Here is a 17,353-nt window from a genome sequence, read left to right as displayed (position 1 = left end):
CCCCATCTTCCTTCCAAGGAGTGGCTGGTGGGTTTGAACTGCCAGCCTTCTGGTTAGCAGTCAAGTGCCTTAGGCACTATGCTACCAGAGCTCTGTAAAGATTACATCCTTGAAAACCCTATGGGACAGTTCTACTCTGTCCTACAAGGTCGCTATGAGTTGGAATCGACTTGCTGGGAGGGGGTTTGGTTTTGAGTTTTTAATCACTAATGATCGTGAGCATCTTTTCACGTATCTTTTGGCTGCCTGAGTGTCATCTTTGGTGAACTGTGTGTTATATCCTTTGCTCATTTTTTAATTGGATTGTTGATCTTTTTGTCAATTTGTTGAAGTTTTCTATGCAATTTAGAGATTAGATTCTTCCCAGATATGTTCCTGCCAAAGATTATTTTTACCAATGTGTAGGTTCCCCCTGTACTCTCTTGATGAGAGTTAAGCATTGAATTTTTAGGAGGTCCTATTTATCTAACTTATTGCCTGCCATTCATACATTTTTAGTTTTGTTTGATAGGCTACTTATGCCAAAAATTTGGTCCTCTATGTTTTGACCCTATGTTAGCTTCCAGGAACTTTATAGTTTTACCTTTAACATTTTAATCTTTGATCCATTTTGAGTTATTTTTATGCATGGTGGGAGGTATGGATCTTGACTTATTTTTTTCTACATGTAGATAGCCACTTTTGCCAGCACCTTTTGTTAAAGAGATTGTTTCTTCCCCCACTGAATGGACCTTGAGCTTTTCTCAAAGATCAGCTGCCTGTAGTTGCTGTATGGTGCCGTCAAGTTGGCTCCAACTCAGTGACCCTATGTATGATAGAACGAAACGCTGCCTGGTCTATGCCAGCCCCATAATCCTTGCTATACCTGAGCCCATAGTTGCGGTCACTGTGTCAATCCATTTCATTGAAGTCTTCCTCTTTTGTGTTGACTCTCCACTTTGTCTAGCAAAGTAGGACCAACCAACCAGTTTCCTTATACTCCTCATGCTGACAAATTTGCAGGGAAGTATCAAACATATGATAACCAGAATCTCACTTATCAAAAATATTTGATTGGAAAGAAAAAAAAAAAGACCAAACTCACTACCATCGAGTCAGATCCAACTCATAGTGACCCTTCCTTGGGTTTCGGAGGCAGTATCACTAAGGAAGTAGATTGCCCAATCTTCCTTCTAAGGAGTGGCTGGTTGGTTTGAACTGCCAGCCTTCTGGTTAGCAGTCAAATGCTTTAGGCACTACACCACCAGAGCTCCCACTTGATCTACTGCTGGTGCTATTTTATGTTTTAATGTTGCCATCTCACACCTTGGATTAGCAGGGCCCTCAGTACTAACAGAGGCAGAGTCACCAGTGCCTTTATGATTAATCAAATTGGAGAACCAAAACAGAATCAGTGAGAACCAATTTAGGAAGCCCATCCTTATGATTTTGTCTCTCTAGGCAAGGCAGGGAGGAAGGGGGCAATGTGCTCCCCTAGTCTCCGGCATGGGTGCTGGGGCATTCCCTGTAGACCAAATGTGAGGAGGGCTCTGTCCAGGGTCTGAGTAGGTGGGAGATCTCTAGGCACCATGCCAAGGATCCTCCACTCTGCCCAAGTGCTCAGGGCCAGCTGCTGGTGAATACCTCTGCTCCTGTTGTCTGGCTCCTTCTTTGCTTTATGGCTGCCTGGTTCTCTGGGGCCCTGGCCGCCCTCCTGCACTTTCCCTTCTTGGATTCAGTTCATGTTCTGTTCACTTTGCTTCGTCCTGGCTTGTCCGCACCATATTTCTGTCTCCTACTGGGGATTCTGTGACGTTGCCTTCCTGTGTTCTTCACCCGGGAACACTGCTTGTTTTGTCTCAAGATGGCCATGCTGTACTGGGCCAGCTGGCAGGGTATCTACAGTCTGTAAGACCATCATTCACTGTTTTCATGAAGTCTCTCCTTACCTTTGGTGTTTGATCAAATTCTCTACCTTTCATTTGCAGTTCTGGGTCCTTAGACTGTCATCTGTATCTGTTTGACTTGGTCTCTTGGTTCTTCGCTGTAGGCGGATGGCGTGGTGTATGTTGCTAACCTGCCATCTTGGGCCATCCTCTCTACTACTTCTTCTTTAAATACTTTTTCATTGAATTAAAACGTGATCCATAAAGATGTACTGATCACTGAGTGAGCCCATGCAAGGCCATCTGGGGAGCACAGAAATGTAAAGTTCTCCCTGGAGACCATATAACCTCTTATGAAAAGAAAGGAAAAAGATACTGTATGTTATGGGTATGCAACCTGCGTCCTAAAACACTCGTCCTGCATTCATCAACACTCAAGTTAAATGTGAAGAGCAAAACTAACCCTGCAGGGACGTCTCACGGTTTTACTGTCTGTGACCAAATGACAGTCCAACAATGGGTTTGCATAGAAGAATTGCAACTTGCAGTTCTGTGCTTCCCCTAGACCAGGCATTTTATTCAGTACTTCCTTCTGTATCTTCACTGCCATGTTCTTTCTCAGCACACTAATTGAGTGTCATGGCTCAGCTTTGATGAATTTAACTTTCTTCACTAATGTAAATAAATATGAGACAAGACCATAAGTTGAAAAAAAAAAAAAGATGGTATGTAATAGGGCAATATGATTGTGTTTGAGTTTAGGGGTATAAAGTTCTTGGGTGGTACAAATGGTTAAGCACTTGGCTATTAACTGAAAGGTTAGTGGCTCAAATATCCCCAGAGGTGCCTCAGAAGAAAGGGCTGGCAATCTACTTCCAAAAACTCAGCCAATGAAAACCCTATGGAACACAGTCTGCTCTGATACACCTGAGGTCATCATGAGCTGGACTTAACTCAACAGCGATATTTTTTTTGCCCCAGTAAGTTGGGATAAACAAGAACATGGGCCAGTAGTCGTGGTGGTACTTATAATCTAGTCCCAGGAATAACTAGTAGCTGTCACTCTAGACAAGACATGTCATCTTAAGGGCCTCAGTTAAAGCAGGCTAGATTGGAATAGAGCAGCCCCCAGGAACACACAGTCACACACGTTTGCCCACACCTGGGACCAGCAAGCCAGGAAGCCATCATCTTCAGACTGGATGTGACATCCAAGAGGAAAACTAACTGTTTTTCCAGGGTTAGATAATTCCTGAATCCCTTCCAGTCCTAATCTCCTTAGTTTCGTAACTACAATCCTCTGAGCCTCATAAATCAGCTTTTCCATCCACCGAGGACTCAATTTATTCAGCATGAAATGTCAGTCCATTAAATCTACTATTAACATATGAAGATTCAAATGCATGATTCTATCTAAAGCACTATGAGTGGCTACATTTCCTCAATGCACCAAAGACAGAGACGTCAGCTAGAGGGCTTGTGTAGCCTAAAAGGGAAGCTGTATTTCCTAACTTGACCTGCACACAAGAGCAGTAAACTTAGCAGTGGTGCCAGATGAACCACTGTCACAGACATGTGTATCTGTCCTTATGTTATGATCTCCAAGGCAACTCCCTCCCCCGCTTTTCATTTGCTTCTGAATCTTGAAAGCTGTAAGAAGAAGACAAGTGCAGTTATTTTTATGTGTAAAAATAGGGGCAGCCTGCATTCCACACTGGAACCTAATATGCAGTTCCATCATGGGCAGGAATGCAGACCTTGGCCCAGATAGGGTGCTTTTAAAAACATATGTGAATTTCAGAGGAATGCTGGGAGTTGGCTCCCCAGAGCACAAGATTCTGAACACTGGAGCAGAACATGTAGGAAAAAAAATCACAAAGAAAGACCACAATTAAGCCTCCTTCCTTCCCTCCCAAGAAGCCCTGATAGCACAGTGGTTAAGTGCTTGGCTGCTAACAGAAAGGTCAGCTGTTTGAACCCACCAGCCACTCTGTGAGAGAACGATGATGGCCTGCTTCCATAAAGATGACAGCCTGAGAAATCCTATGGGGCAGTTCTACTCTGTCCTATAGGGTTGCTATGAGTTGCAATTGATGTGCTGGCAATGGGTACATCACATTCCCTCCCATCTGTGGTCACACGGCACGCTCCTTTCCATCTGTGGGCATACGTAACACACCATCCCATCAATAAGCACTTGCCTCATAGATGCTTCTATCCCCAAGAAAAGTGCAGGGTGTTGTTGTTATTTGCCGTTGAGTTGGACCTGACTCATAGCAACTCTTCCCTTGGGATTCCGAGGCAGTATCACTATGGAAGTAGATTGCCCAACCTTCCTTCTAAGGAGTGGCTTATGGGTTTGAACTGTCAGCCTTCTGGTTAGCAGTCAAGTGCCTTAGGCACTAGCTACCAGAGCTCCCAAGTGCAGGGTGGGAGAGGCTATCCCAGGCTGGGCTGAGGGATATGATCACAGGAAGATCCATGAGCTCAACAACAGGCTGTGGGCTCAGCCACACGAGCCTGTAACCACAGCTTAGGGGCAGCTAGAAATGCCCACAGGGCACTTTGTATAGACCAGGTCAGTGTCTGGTATGTCCAACTCACCATATCTTTGCTGGTCAAAGCTTTGGGGTCATTTATATTGTTTTTCAGTAAGTTGCATGCAGACAACATCTTTTCACTTAATTCATACCTAAAAGGGGGAAAAAAAAGAGAAAATAAAAGAGAACTGATCAGTGGCCAGAAAAGGAAAGTTATTTTTATACCCATCTCTATAATCCTTTAAAAGACCAGCCAATCTAGGCAGGTCCTAGTAGGGGAAGGTGCTTGGCTAGAGGTGGCATCAGCATCTGAGGACAGATGCTGTCCTAAATCAATGCCAGCCTCGTCAACCAGGACTCAGGGCCTTTACATGAGGGTGGTTTTGGAATCACCAGTTTTGGCCTTTGTGATGACAGGATATAACAACTGGAGATTCTTTACTCCTTTTGTTCTAAGGTCTTCAAAATATTTTTACTCTTAAGTACTTGATGAGGTCTGAATTCCCATGTATCCAATATGCTGGCCAGTACATCACACATCTGGGACCACATACTGTGTCACCAGAAGTGTCTGTTTAATCCACAGGAGAAAAGAAACTTGAAGACAGATTGAGATGACATGTGGTATAAAAATTTTATCTCAATAAAACTGTAAAAAGAATCAGATAACAAGATACTGAACTATTTGACAATGCTTGCAAATACTAATTAAGACCACTTACCTTATGTTAATTTGGTTAAACTTTCATTTGCCAAGTTAAACAGAGGTAAGTTTTCAGAAGTGTTCTACTTATTCGTCTTAAAGTGAAAACCCACACTGAAGTTTCCATCTGTTCTCTCCCACTTCCTAAGCATCAAATCCATTTTGGCAGTAGACTTTAAATTTGACATTTGTAGGTATATGTTTCAGCCAACCAGGGTTTTTATTTGATATTTTATTTCAGCTACTATCCATGGTAACCCTGAATCCATCCTTGTGGTGTTCCCACATCACTCAACAAATACAGACATGAGACCGACACACATCATCTTTACAGTAAAAGTGGTATTTGGTTGAGGCCCAGAGAACTGTTCCTCTCACACACAGTGATCCTGTAATAAGAGGACTGCCACTAGCATCAAGATAAAATAAAATCTGCAACTTAAAAAAAAAAAAAGCAGGCTGGTCACAAACAAATCCTAATGTCTTTCAATATAAGGTGGGAGATTCAAACAATGGAAACCTTAGCAACGCTTGCCAGTTCTGTATGGAGTCCTTGCAAGACACAAATGGTTAAGTGCTTGACTATTAACCTGAAGGCTGGTGTTTGAACCTACCCCCTGGCACCCCAGAACAAAGGCCTGGCAGTCTGCTTCTGAAAGGCCAGAGTTGAAAACTATGGAGCATGGTTCTACTCTGCGACACCTGGGGTTGCCATGAGTTGGAATGGACTTGATGGTAACTGAAGCTAGTTTGTGGATGGCGGCTCCACATCTAATATTAGACAGCAGATACAGGCTCCCTTGTTTTGTTGCGCTTCATTTTACTATACATTGCAGACACTGCATGGAGCAAGTCTACCAGTGCCATGTTCCCCACAGCATGTGATCACTTTGTCTCTTTGTCTCATTTTGTCATTCTCACAGTATTTCAAACGTTTTTATCATGCTATTGCACACTGCATAGACTACAAGAGAATACAGACATAACTTTCATATGTACTGGGAAACCAAAAAATGTGTGTGACTTGCTTGACTGCAATATTTGCTTTACTGTAGTGGTCTGGAACTGACCCCGCAATATCGCTGAGGTCTGCTTGGAGCTAAAGTTTGAGGAAACAAAGGGGGCCGGATGTCAAGCCATTCTCTAGTCTCTCTAAGAGAACCTTGCATTACACACTCTGTTCCTAAATTATCAGAAGCAGGAAAAGATAGCCCAACATAGAGGGACAGATAAAGTTTAGTTTTCCTTTAAAAAGACTGAACAGATGCAACTGCCAAATCTCCTCCCTGGCAACGCAAACATCAGAGGACATTCAACGTGGGCAGGGGTGGGGAGGGGAGGGAAATGTACCACACCTCTCTCTGATTTCCACCTTCCCAGGTTCACATTCTGGAACCTGCATTTCAGCTTCCACCCTGGCAGACTTGCAACCTTCCACATTAACGGCCCGGTGCCCTTCCGCCACTGCCTGTGTGTCTTCGTCCTCCTCGTCCTCCTCCTCTTCTTCAGGAGGGTACTCAATGACATCTCCTTCATCATCTGACTCGGAGGAAGAGCTCTCATCTGAGCTGGAATCGTCACTGGAAGTTGTCTCATACCTAGGTGGCAATTGGGATTTCAGGAGATGCAAGGCATGCCTTAAAGACCCAGTGACACTTAGAAATGGCTATGAAGGAAATGCTGCCACCTGATTCCAGAAATTTCATCAGGGGTTAGAGACCCTGCACTCAGAAGTTCAAAGTCAGGTCTGTTTAAATGCTGGGTGGTTTTGCATGGGAGTCCCTGGTGCAAATAATTCATGTGCTCAGCTGGTAACCAACAGGTTGGAGGTTCAAGTCCTCCTAGAGGTCCTCAGATGAAAGGCCTGGTGATCTACTTCTGAAAACCAGCCAATGAAAACCCTGTGGAGGCCAGTTCTACTCTGACATGCCTGGGGTCACCATAAGTCACAATCAACTCAGCAGCGACTGGTGGTGGTGGTTTTGGATGGGGTAGGACTTAAAAGGGACAACTTAGGTTCGCAATTAGTATCACATTACTTGTTATTTAAAAAAAAAGAAAAAAATATGGCACCCCGGCTTAGTCTAAATGAAGAGGAAACTTAAAAAAAACCCAGGTCTGCAGTTGCTCAGTTTTTCTTTCTGCTCCATTCCACCCCCTGCCATGTTCCTGCTTTGCCTCCTTAATTCCCCCAGTGCCATGATGAACAGATTCTAGTGTATCAATGATTTCTCTGGTGCGTGCCCTCCAGACCTCCTGGGCCACCTCTCCTGAGGTGACCTTTAAGATGAGAAACAGGCACCATTAGGCTAAGTCTTTCAGGCAGACTTGACTAGGATCTCAACTGACTCTGCACTACTGCTTTCTTGTCAAGGTCACGCACTGGATTAATTGACTCACTGCTTTGGTTCAGCTATGGGAGGGCAGACAAACTTAACTGTTTACCTAGGCCAATTGACAGAAAAGGCATCAACTACGAAAAAATAGTCTACTTAGAAAGCAGAGAACTGACGGCATGGCTTGGTGACTCTTCACAAGAAAGGCCTCAGAATCTTGTTTGGGAATGTGGAGAGCTGAGCAAAATAGCCCATTTGGAAGGAGTGGGGTGATGCTCCTGGTCTCTGTCCATTTCTTTCTGAATTCAGTGCCATGGTCCAGCACAGCACAGGCCACACACTGCCTGCCGCTCTTGCTGAGGACTATGCTTTTCAGAGCAGAGAAGAGAAGAGGTAAACTCCTCAGCCATCAGGTGTCCTCACAGAAAGCAAGAAGAGGGGAGGAGAGAAGCCCATTGCACCTTTCTGAGGAGGGACTCTTCTGTCACCAAGATGTGGCAGCATCCCAGACCCGGTACCTTTAAGTAGGACTTAAGCCACAGGAGGCAAAAGAGACAGACAGACCGACCATGTACAACCTCTAGGACCAAGATCTTTCTTACCCTCCGTTAATGCCAACAAACTGGAGATTCTTTTTTGCGCCATTTGAATCTTTGTTTCCATCTTTCTTCTTCATGATGGACTTCAGTGTGCTTTCGTTATTTGTATACGCTGTGAAAAAGTGAACCAAAATGATAAAAATGAAAACAATTCATACCCATACACAAGAGCCCTGGTGGTGCAACAGTGAAGTGCTCAGCTGCCAACTGAAAGGTTGGCGGTTTGAACGCACCCAGTGGCTCTGTGGGAGAGACCTGGCAATCTGCTCCTGTAAAGATGACACCCTAGAAAATCTTGTATGAGGCAGTTCTACTGTCACATGGGGTCACTCTGAGTCAAAATTGACTCAATGGCACTCAACAACCACAACATATCCATCCAAGTTAAGTGAACATATCACCTTTCTCCACATACATTTTATTTTTTTTCATTTGTGTAAATGTAGCTCTTGGCATGTATACAGGGAAAAACTTACACATGCTGGAAAATGTTGTGGGCACAAAGAAAATAATTCAAAGTTCCATTAATAAACTAGATACTAGAAACAGGAAAAGGATCCATCGGTACTTCCAGATGTAACAAAAGCAGTGACTGACAGCATTTGTGTCATTTGATAACCTGATGCTGTATCTTATCTGATCCTCAAGAACCATTTAGGCCTGGAGGCAGAGATGAGTCAACCTCTCTTTCTTCAGCTAAAATAACCTGGAACTTGGACCCCGAAAACACATCCCTGATAGACTGTGAGAGTTAACTACTGTTTAAAATATTTCATAATGAGCAGTATGATAAGGTTTCTTAAGAGGATCCTACACCTTTCCTTCTTTGTTGTTACCTGCCATTGAGTCGGTCCCTGACTCAGGTGACCCCATGCACAACGCTCCCTGGTCCTGCCCGTGGCCATGATCGCTGTGGATAGGCCCGCTGTGAGCCACAGGACTTTCCTGGCTGATTTTCAGGAGCAGATTGTCAGGCCTTTCCTCCTGTCCTGTCTTAGCCTGGAAGCTCTGCTGAAACTTGTCCAGCATCGCAGTGACGTGCAGGCCTCCACTGACAGACGGGTGGTGGCTGCACCTAAGGAGCGCTGGCCAGGAACTGAATGAACCCGAGTCTCCCAGAGGAGGGTGAGTAATCTACCACCGTGCCATCACTGGGCCTCGTTTTGTTTCTTTAGCAATTACTTCAAGACACTCTAGGCCTACCTTCCCAACAACTGTATAGTCTTTTCTCCCAGTCAACTTGAAGGCAAGCAAACTGACTTTACACTGGGAATGCTGGCCACGCTGGCCCCAGGCCCTTAATGCTAAGAAACATTACCGTAGAGGCCAGCAGCAATCTGGTCGTCTGTCAGGTTCACTGGAGACAGTGCACTCTCCTGAGGGGGGAGGGCATCCTGGCAGATGGGCTTCCCTTCCTCTTGCTCATGCAGGGACGTCCTTGATGGTGCTCCGGACTGAAGGGCTCCACACTTACAGAAATGTTCCAGGTTATTTCCTGTCAGGAAAGAGGAGGGTATTAGAAGTATGTGATGTTAACCCATTGCCCTAGATTCCAGCCAATCACAACCATAAGGGACAGAGTAGAACAGCCTGCTGGGCCTTCTAAGGCTGCAATCTTTACAGAAGCTCATTGCGACACCTGCAACACTGTGACTGAACTAAAGAGGGTAAACAGTTTTCATAAAAGATTCTAGCAAATGCATCACTTTCTCAAGTGCCTCCCCCCCCGTGTTTTGTATCTGTATAAATGGCGTGACTGTCCAAGTCAACAAGCTCTAACCCACAAGGCCTTCTTCAGCTTTCAATCATTTCTCCTGACCACCACATCCAGAGCTGCCAAGCCTTGTCGGACGAACTCCACATTGCCTCTCCTTCCCTCTGGCTGGTTGCGGCCCCCAGCCCTGGCTCTTGCCACCAACCCTCCCGACTTCCTGGATTCCTTACACACAGCTGCTGAAGCAATGCTACCACTCAGTTCTAATGCCAGCACTGAAAATCCAGTTGGTGTTGCATTGACCCCCAACTCCCACTCATAGTGCCTCATCCATGTCACAGCAGGACTGTGTCCCACAAGGTTTTCTTTCTTTATTCCCCCCACCTTGGCTGCATATGATTTTTTTTTTTTTCTTAAATCTTACTGGGTTTTTGGTGAAAGTTTTCATAGCGAATATCTACACAAATTGTTCAGTGACGTTAGTTACATTTTTCACGTGTCAATACTCTCTTTCATCGCATTCTGGTTGTTTCATTTCCCCGTAGGGTTTTTAGGGACTGATTTTTCAAGAGATCATGAGGCCTTTCTTCCGAGGCACCTCTGGGCAGACTCAAACCTCCAATATCTCAGTCAGCAGCTGTGTGTGTTAACCGTTTGCACTGCCCAGAGACTCCAATCCCCCCTGACCTCAGCTTAGATAAAATGAGACAGAACTTAAAATCTCTCCCACTACTCAGGAAATGGAGCCCACATGCTCAGCCAGACACTCCTAGCCATTCTTAACCCAGCAACAACCTGCTTCTCAACCTACTTGTCACTACTCCTGGGGCCCTACTGGGACTGGGCCGACACCCCAGTAAATGGAACGGCTCCTGGGGTGAAAGGGGGGGGCTGTCCCTCACTGCCCTGAGGACACACTTCAGCTTCTTTTCTTTCCTTACTTCTCTCTTCCCCACCCTCCCACAGCCAAGCCCTCCCCCGTCTCAGATTCTGAGGCAGGTGCCTTGTCTGGAATGTACTGGATTCCAACAATAACCACCCACATACTATCTAAAGTGAGACATTAGAGAACATGTGAAGTTTAAGGTCTCCCACTCCCACTAGGAATCCCACATGCCATAGCGCTGGAGGAGAACTCACAGTTCCTGATTCTAGGTCCAGTACTATGTCCGCTAATCAACAGCACCAAGCTTCCTCTCTCATCTCACAAGGATGGGGGCCCAAGTGACACGTATTCACACACACACACAAACCCCACCCACATACACACAGAGACACACACTCACATATACAGACACTAAACACACACTTGCAAACATACACACTAACATGTACAGATACACACACATAACACACCACACACATACACATATGCAGCACACATACACTCACATATACAAAGAGACACATATTCATACACACACAGATACATATAAATAGCACACATATACCACCCACAAACACACACATATACATACACACTCACATATATACACATACACACACACACACACTCATACACACCATGCATGCACATACACACAGTCGTATCAAGCACACACACAGACGCACAGACATACACATCTACATACACACACCTGCGATCAAATGCAGCCCTCCAAACATTCCCACTTGGGGTGCTTGTCCATGTTTGCACAGTGTGGACAATAGAAAGCCTTTCGTAAATGCCTGGGCAATTCAAGGGAGAGCTGTGAGGACTCTGCTGAGCCCAAGAACAACCTCCAACAGTAAATTAACTCTCATTTGCTCAAGTCAGAGGGAATGTATCATCTGGAGTCCCTGGGTGGCACAAATGGCTAATGTGCTCAGCTGCTAACTAGAAAGGCGGAAAGTATGAGGCCACCCCGAGGACGCTGGAAGAAAGGCCTGGCCACCTACTTCTGAAAGATCAGCCACTGAAAACACTATGGAGTGCAGCTCTACTCTGACACACACCAGGGTGCCAGGAGTCAAAGTTGGCTTGATGGCAACTGGTAAAATGATCAGAGACCGTTTTCCTGGCTGGTCTGGAATGGCCTATAAATAATTCTCTGAGCTTGATAAAGACCCACCTGTGGTTGGAGGCCACACACAGGATGACATGCACCAGGCATGACTCTGATAAATGACTGCTGTGTCCACTCAAAACAAAGGAAATGTGTAGCCAGCCAAAATCCCCACTGCCATAGAATCAATTCCAACTCATAGCACCCCTAAACAAAGTAGATCTGCCCCAAAGGGTTTCTGAGGCTGTAAATCTTTACAGAAGCAGACTGCCTCATCTTCCTCCTGCAGAGCAGCCATTGAGTTTGAACCGCTGACTTTCAGTTAGCAGCCAAGTGCTTAAACCACTGTGTCATCAGGGCTCCTACCAACACAGCAGTCAACCAGCATCAACTTTAAGAAGAGAAAGAAACATAAATTCTAGAGGTACAGTTTAGTCACTGCTAGGAGGCCTGGCCACGCAATGGTTAAGGGCTCAGCTGCTTACCCAAAAGTTGGCAGTTCAAACCCACGCAGAGACTCTGAGGGAGAAAAGACCTGGTGATCTGCTCCTGTCAAAACTACAACCTGGAAAACCCTATGAGCATTTCTGTCACATGGTATTTACAGTCAGAAATGGACTTGACAGCACCCAACAAGAGCAGGGCCATTTTGATCACTTCCTGGGAACACAGCAGACAGCTGCCAGGAATGTCTCGACGAGTGGGCTCTCATTTAGAAATTAAAATGCTAGAGTGGACTGAGGATCAGATTCTCCTTCACCACAACCCCGCACTCATTTAATTACACATCCTCCCAAGGCCTGACCCAGAAAACCCTGACCAGCTAATTGACGAGAGCTGGTAGAGAAGATGTCTCTGTGTTCTTCCCGAGACAGTGAACGTCCAACATCTCCTTCAGCTCATCTCGAACATCTCTTGGAGGGCTGTGCACCTACATTCTTTCTGCACTCCCCATCAGCACTTTGCTTCCTAACACAGACTGCCACAGGTATCATTCACACTCCACATGTCTGTGTCCTCACTTGCCTATGAGACATCAAATTCTTTAAGGTGCAGACAACTTGGTGTTTGTCTCCATCACTGTACCTTTTTGCATGTATTTTATTTAATAAAACAATAACAACAACAACAAAAACCAAAAACCCAACATCTGCAGTGAGGCTGACCCCGACTAATGGCAACACCTCATGTGTGTCAGAGTAGAACTATGCTCCACAGGGTTTCCAATGGCTGATCTTTAGGAAGTAGGTCACCAGACCTTTCTTCTGAGGTACCTCTGGTGGGGCTGGACCTCTATTCTTTTGGTTAGCAACACATTAACTGTCTGCACCATGCAAGGATACCACTTTGCATACGTTGTTGGGTGTCGTGGAGTCGATTCTGATTCATCCAACACGGTATGACAGAGCAGAACAGCCCCATAGGGTTTTCTTGACTGTACTCTTTATGGGAGCAGATCACCAGGTCTTTTTTCCTACAGAGTGGCTGGTGGGTTTGAACCACTGACCTTTCATTTAGCAGCTGAGCACTTAAATCATTGCACCACCAGGTCTCCTTACTTTGCATATAAAAACACTGCCATTAAGTTGATTCTGACTCAAGTGACCCTACAGAATAGAGTACAAGTGTGTCATAGGGCTTCCAAAGCTAAATAATTGTGGCTAGCTGCCATAGACTTGGTCCTGACTCATGGCAATGCCATGCACAGGGAACACATGCTCCTGCACCATCCCCATAATTGTTCCTCCCCGTTGGACAACTGTGATCCACAGGGTTTTCACTGACTGATTCTGAAAGCAGGTCTCCAGACCTTTCTTCCTTGTCCATTGTAGTCTGGAAGCTCTGCTGTAACCTGGTCAGCATCAGTGACATGCAAGCCTCCACTGACAAACGGATAGTGCCTGTACGTGAGATGCATTGGCCAGGAATCAAACCCAGGTCTCCCCCACGGAAGGTGAACATTCTACCACTGAGCCACCAGTGCCTCAAGACTAAATCGGTGCTATTGAAAATACATGTTCCTTTGTTGATGGATGCTATAGGCCTTGTACATTTTAGCTGATTATTAGGTGAACGCTTGCAGGATGTGGGGAACGTCACAAGGAATTAGACCAAGAAACCTCATCACACAGCCAGGCAAACTGCCCCCGATGGCCACACTCAGGGTGTTCTACACATTGCTCTAGAGTCACGGCTGAACATTTTTGGCAGGAATGTGAAATACAAACCCCAGTCTGGGGTGGGTGGAGGAAGGCTGGGAGGAAAATGGTTCAGGACGGATGTGCATCTGGGTCTGGAGGGATTTAAGAATTTTGTCTTGATTCCAACCTGTGACATCATGATTTTCAAAAGGATGTGGAAGCAGACGTATTACTAGTTACTCAAGGAAGGCTTTGCATCAGTCTGCATGTCATTTTAATCCTGTTTATTCTCAAATGGCTCCCTGTACATTTATCAGACCTCTTTGATGCTAACCCACACATCAGCTGTCATGGGTGCCTTTTTACCTCCATAATAAATGATCTGCACAAAGTTACTAACAACTGCTACAAATTCAGGGTTGAAAGTGGAAACCCAGAAAAGTAGGTTTCTGTCCATTTTAAGTACCACCCTCTCACACTCCAACAGAAAGGCTTGGAAGTTTCTGGTAATGGCTTACTTACATTTAAGTCTATATTGCATATTTTCACATAAAATTTAATACACAATAGTTATTTGACAAATTTGTATTAACTTTTCAGGTAGTATTTGGTCAGAGTGGCGTGTGTGTGTGTATGTATATATACAGTACATATAAACTATAAATAGTCTGTATATAGGGAACTCTGGTAGCATAGTGGTTAAGGCATTTGGCTGCTAACCAAAAGGTTGGTGGTTCAAACCCACTAGCTGCTCCGCAGAAGAAACATGAGGCAGTCTGATACTATAAAGATTTACCACCTTGGAAACCCAATGAGAGTCACTATGAATTGAAGTCAACTCGATGGCTAGTTTGATTTTTGAAAGTTTAACAGTTGGTATGTATTATACATATAATACATACGTTTTATATATGTACTACATACAATAAGGAGCTCTGATGGCATAGTGGATAAGGCACTTGGCTGATGACCGGAAGGTCAGTAGTCCAAACCCACCAGATGCTCTGTGGAAGGAAGATGGAGTGATCTATTTCTGAAAAATGTACAGCCTTGGAAACCCAGCGGGGGTCACTATGAGTCAGAATCAACTTGATGGCAGTGGGTTTGGTTTTTGGTATATATACACTTTTTTTTTGGTAGGCTTCCCAATCCCACAGATCAGTGTAGCATGTTAACAAAAGAAACCATACTTGACAAGCTGCTATTGTCACCACCAATCTTGACAGTCAAGACCTGGTGCTTGCTGAGGGCACGCACATGCATTTCACTTGCAGCCTCATGGGATGGGAACTTTTCGAATCTCCATCTTACAAGTGAAGTGTAGAGAAGGTGTACTCCCCAGGTTACACTGCTTAGTGAGAGGCAGACAGCTAGGACTGGAACCTAGGTGGTCAGGCTCCAGTCTGAGGACGACATTCTGCATCGCCATTCCAGACACAGTGCAACCGATGGCGAGGAAAGTAACTTCAGGGAGGCTCGCTGGAAAACAGTAACCACATCATAAAATCTTCCCCACTCCCCATCTGCTAGTGTGTTTTATGTGGCGGCTGGCATGCTGCTGTGATGCTGGAAGCTAGGCTACTGGTATGTTAAATGCCAGCACGAGCACTCACAGTGGACACATTTCAGTGGAACTTCCAGACTAAGACTGATTAGGAAGAAAGAGCTGGCCATCCACTCCTGAAAATAAGCCAGTGAAAACCTTATGGGTCACAATAGAATACTGTCCAATACAGAGATGGAATGAGCCCTCTAGATTAGATGACACTCAAAATACACAGTGGCTGCAACAATGGACTAGAGGGCACCCACAACGGTGATGGCGGTGCAGGACCTGCGACGTTTTGTTCTGTTGCACACAGGGCCGGTTTGACAGCAACTAACAACAACATCTTCCAGGACAATTTCTCAGCTATGAGCTTCACTTTAAAGATAAACAGGGGGGAGCAGGAACCTCAATGAATAAGGGGAGGGATAAGAAAGAGAAAAATGTAGGGCCTAACATATGAATGGGAGCTCTGGTGGTGTAGTGCCTAAGGCTTCTGATTGTAAACCAGAAGGCTGGTGGTTCACACCTACCAGCCACTCCTCGGGAGGAAGGTTGGGCAATCTACTTTCGTAGTGATATTACCTTGGAAACCCAAGGAGGGGTTGCTATAAGTTGGATCCAACTCACGGCAGTGTGTTTGGTTTCTGTTTTAATACATAAACAAAAAGGAGCCCTGGTGCCATAGTGGTTAAGTGTTCAGCTGCTAACTGAAAGGTCAGCGCTTTGAGCCCACCAGCTGCTCCTTGGGAGAAAGATGTGGCAGTCTGCTTCCATAAAGATTTACAACCTTGGAACCCTATGGGGGCAGTTCTGCTTTGTCCTATAGGGTTGCTATGAGATGAAATTCAGTAGACACCAATGGGTTTGGGTTGGGTTTATCATATGCACAGTGGGAAGGCTCCGTTCTCTCAAGAGTGTTTGCACAAGGGCATCTCAAAGAGCCCCCAACACTGCCACTCTCCATTCCCATAAGCAGGGTTATTCTCTTCACAGCATATATCACCTCCTGATGCATTACAGGACTACTCATTAATCTGTGCTCCAACTAGAATGGAAGCACCATGAAGACAGGGCCTCTCATCAGTTTAGCTCACTGCTCTGTCCTCAGAGCCTCTCTCTCTGCCTGAAACCTATTAGGAACTCAAAGAATATGCGCACAGTTAATAAATGACCGAATAGAGTTTCTATCCCACCATAAAAATTTAATTCAGGAGCACTGGTGGTGCGATGATTCATTGCTCCGCTGCTGACTGAAAGGTGGGCACTTCAAACCCACCAGCCACTTGTTGGGAAAAAGATGTGACTGTCTGCTTCCATAAAGATCCACTGAAAACCCTTTAGAGCACATCTACCCTGTCCTACAGGGTCACTATGAGTTGGAATTGACTCCACAGCACATGACAATAGTGGGAATGGTGTATCATTTTTTTCCTGTATAAAATGAGCAAGTAAATAATTGGAAGACAAAGAATAAAGCATCCTATCAAACCAGCGAGACAGAAGGCAACCTCTTGGCCACCCAACACTGAATTTTTTTCTTGCAGCCCCAACCTCAGCTAGATACCAATAAAGCTCCCAGCTAATGAGAATCAGAAGAGGTGCTTACAGATTTTGGCTCTTGGTTTTCATCCTACCCACTGCCACTGCCACTACCCATTAAGCTTTGTCCATGGTTTCAAAAGGAGCTCTGGTGGTGTGGTAGTTATGTTTGTGTATCAACTTGGCTGGGCCTGGTTGAGTGGCTGGGTGGCTGGTGGTAGTTATTCTCCATGATGAGACTGGCAATCAACTCCATGGTGGGATCTACCACAAGCAGCTGAGTAGCTGCCTTTGGGATGTGGCCTGCTTCCTGTATATAAGCAACAGTCTTGGGAATGGTCTCTAGCCTATGACACACCTG

General features: G+C 45.3%; 1 protein-coding gene across 1 annotated transcript in view; it reads right to left on the bottom strand.

Moving 5' to 3' along the window:
• Nucleotides 1-17,353, bottom strand: part of KANK1 (KN motif and ankyrin repeat domains 1) — a 42,457-nt gene that overhangs the window by 11,910 nt on the left and 13,194 nt on the right. Inside the window, exons 3-6 of the mRNA XM_007955982.2 lie at nucleotides 9,362-9,538; nucleotides 8,047-8,155; nucleotides 6,464-6,706; nucleotides 4,470-4,557 (exon numbers count right to left, since the gene is read on the bottom strand). Of these exons, the coding sequence (XP_007954173.1) occupies nucleotides 4,470-4,557; nucleotides 6,464-6,706; nucleotides 8,047-8,155; nucleotides 9,362-9,538 (617 nt within the window). The remainder of the gene's footprint in view (nucleotides 1-4,469; nucleotides 4,558-6,463; nucleotides 6,707-8,046; nucleotides 8,156-9,361; nucleotides 9,539-17,353) is intronic.

This window comes from Orycteropus afer, unplaced genomic scaffold (assembly GCF_000298275.1).
Source record: "Orycteropus afer afer isolate SDZICR_OR568_19922 unplaced genomic scaffold, OryAfe1.0 scaffold00569, whole genome shotgun sequence".
Taxonomy (NCBI): domain Eukaryota; kingdom Metazoa; phylum Chordata; class Mammalia; order Tubulidentata; family Orycteropodidae; genus Orycteropus; species Orycteropus afer.
The sequence above is the reverse complement of the archived record's forward strand: the minus strand, read 5'-3'. Positions and strand labels throughout refer to the sequence as shown.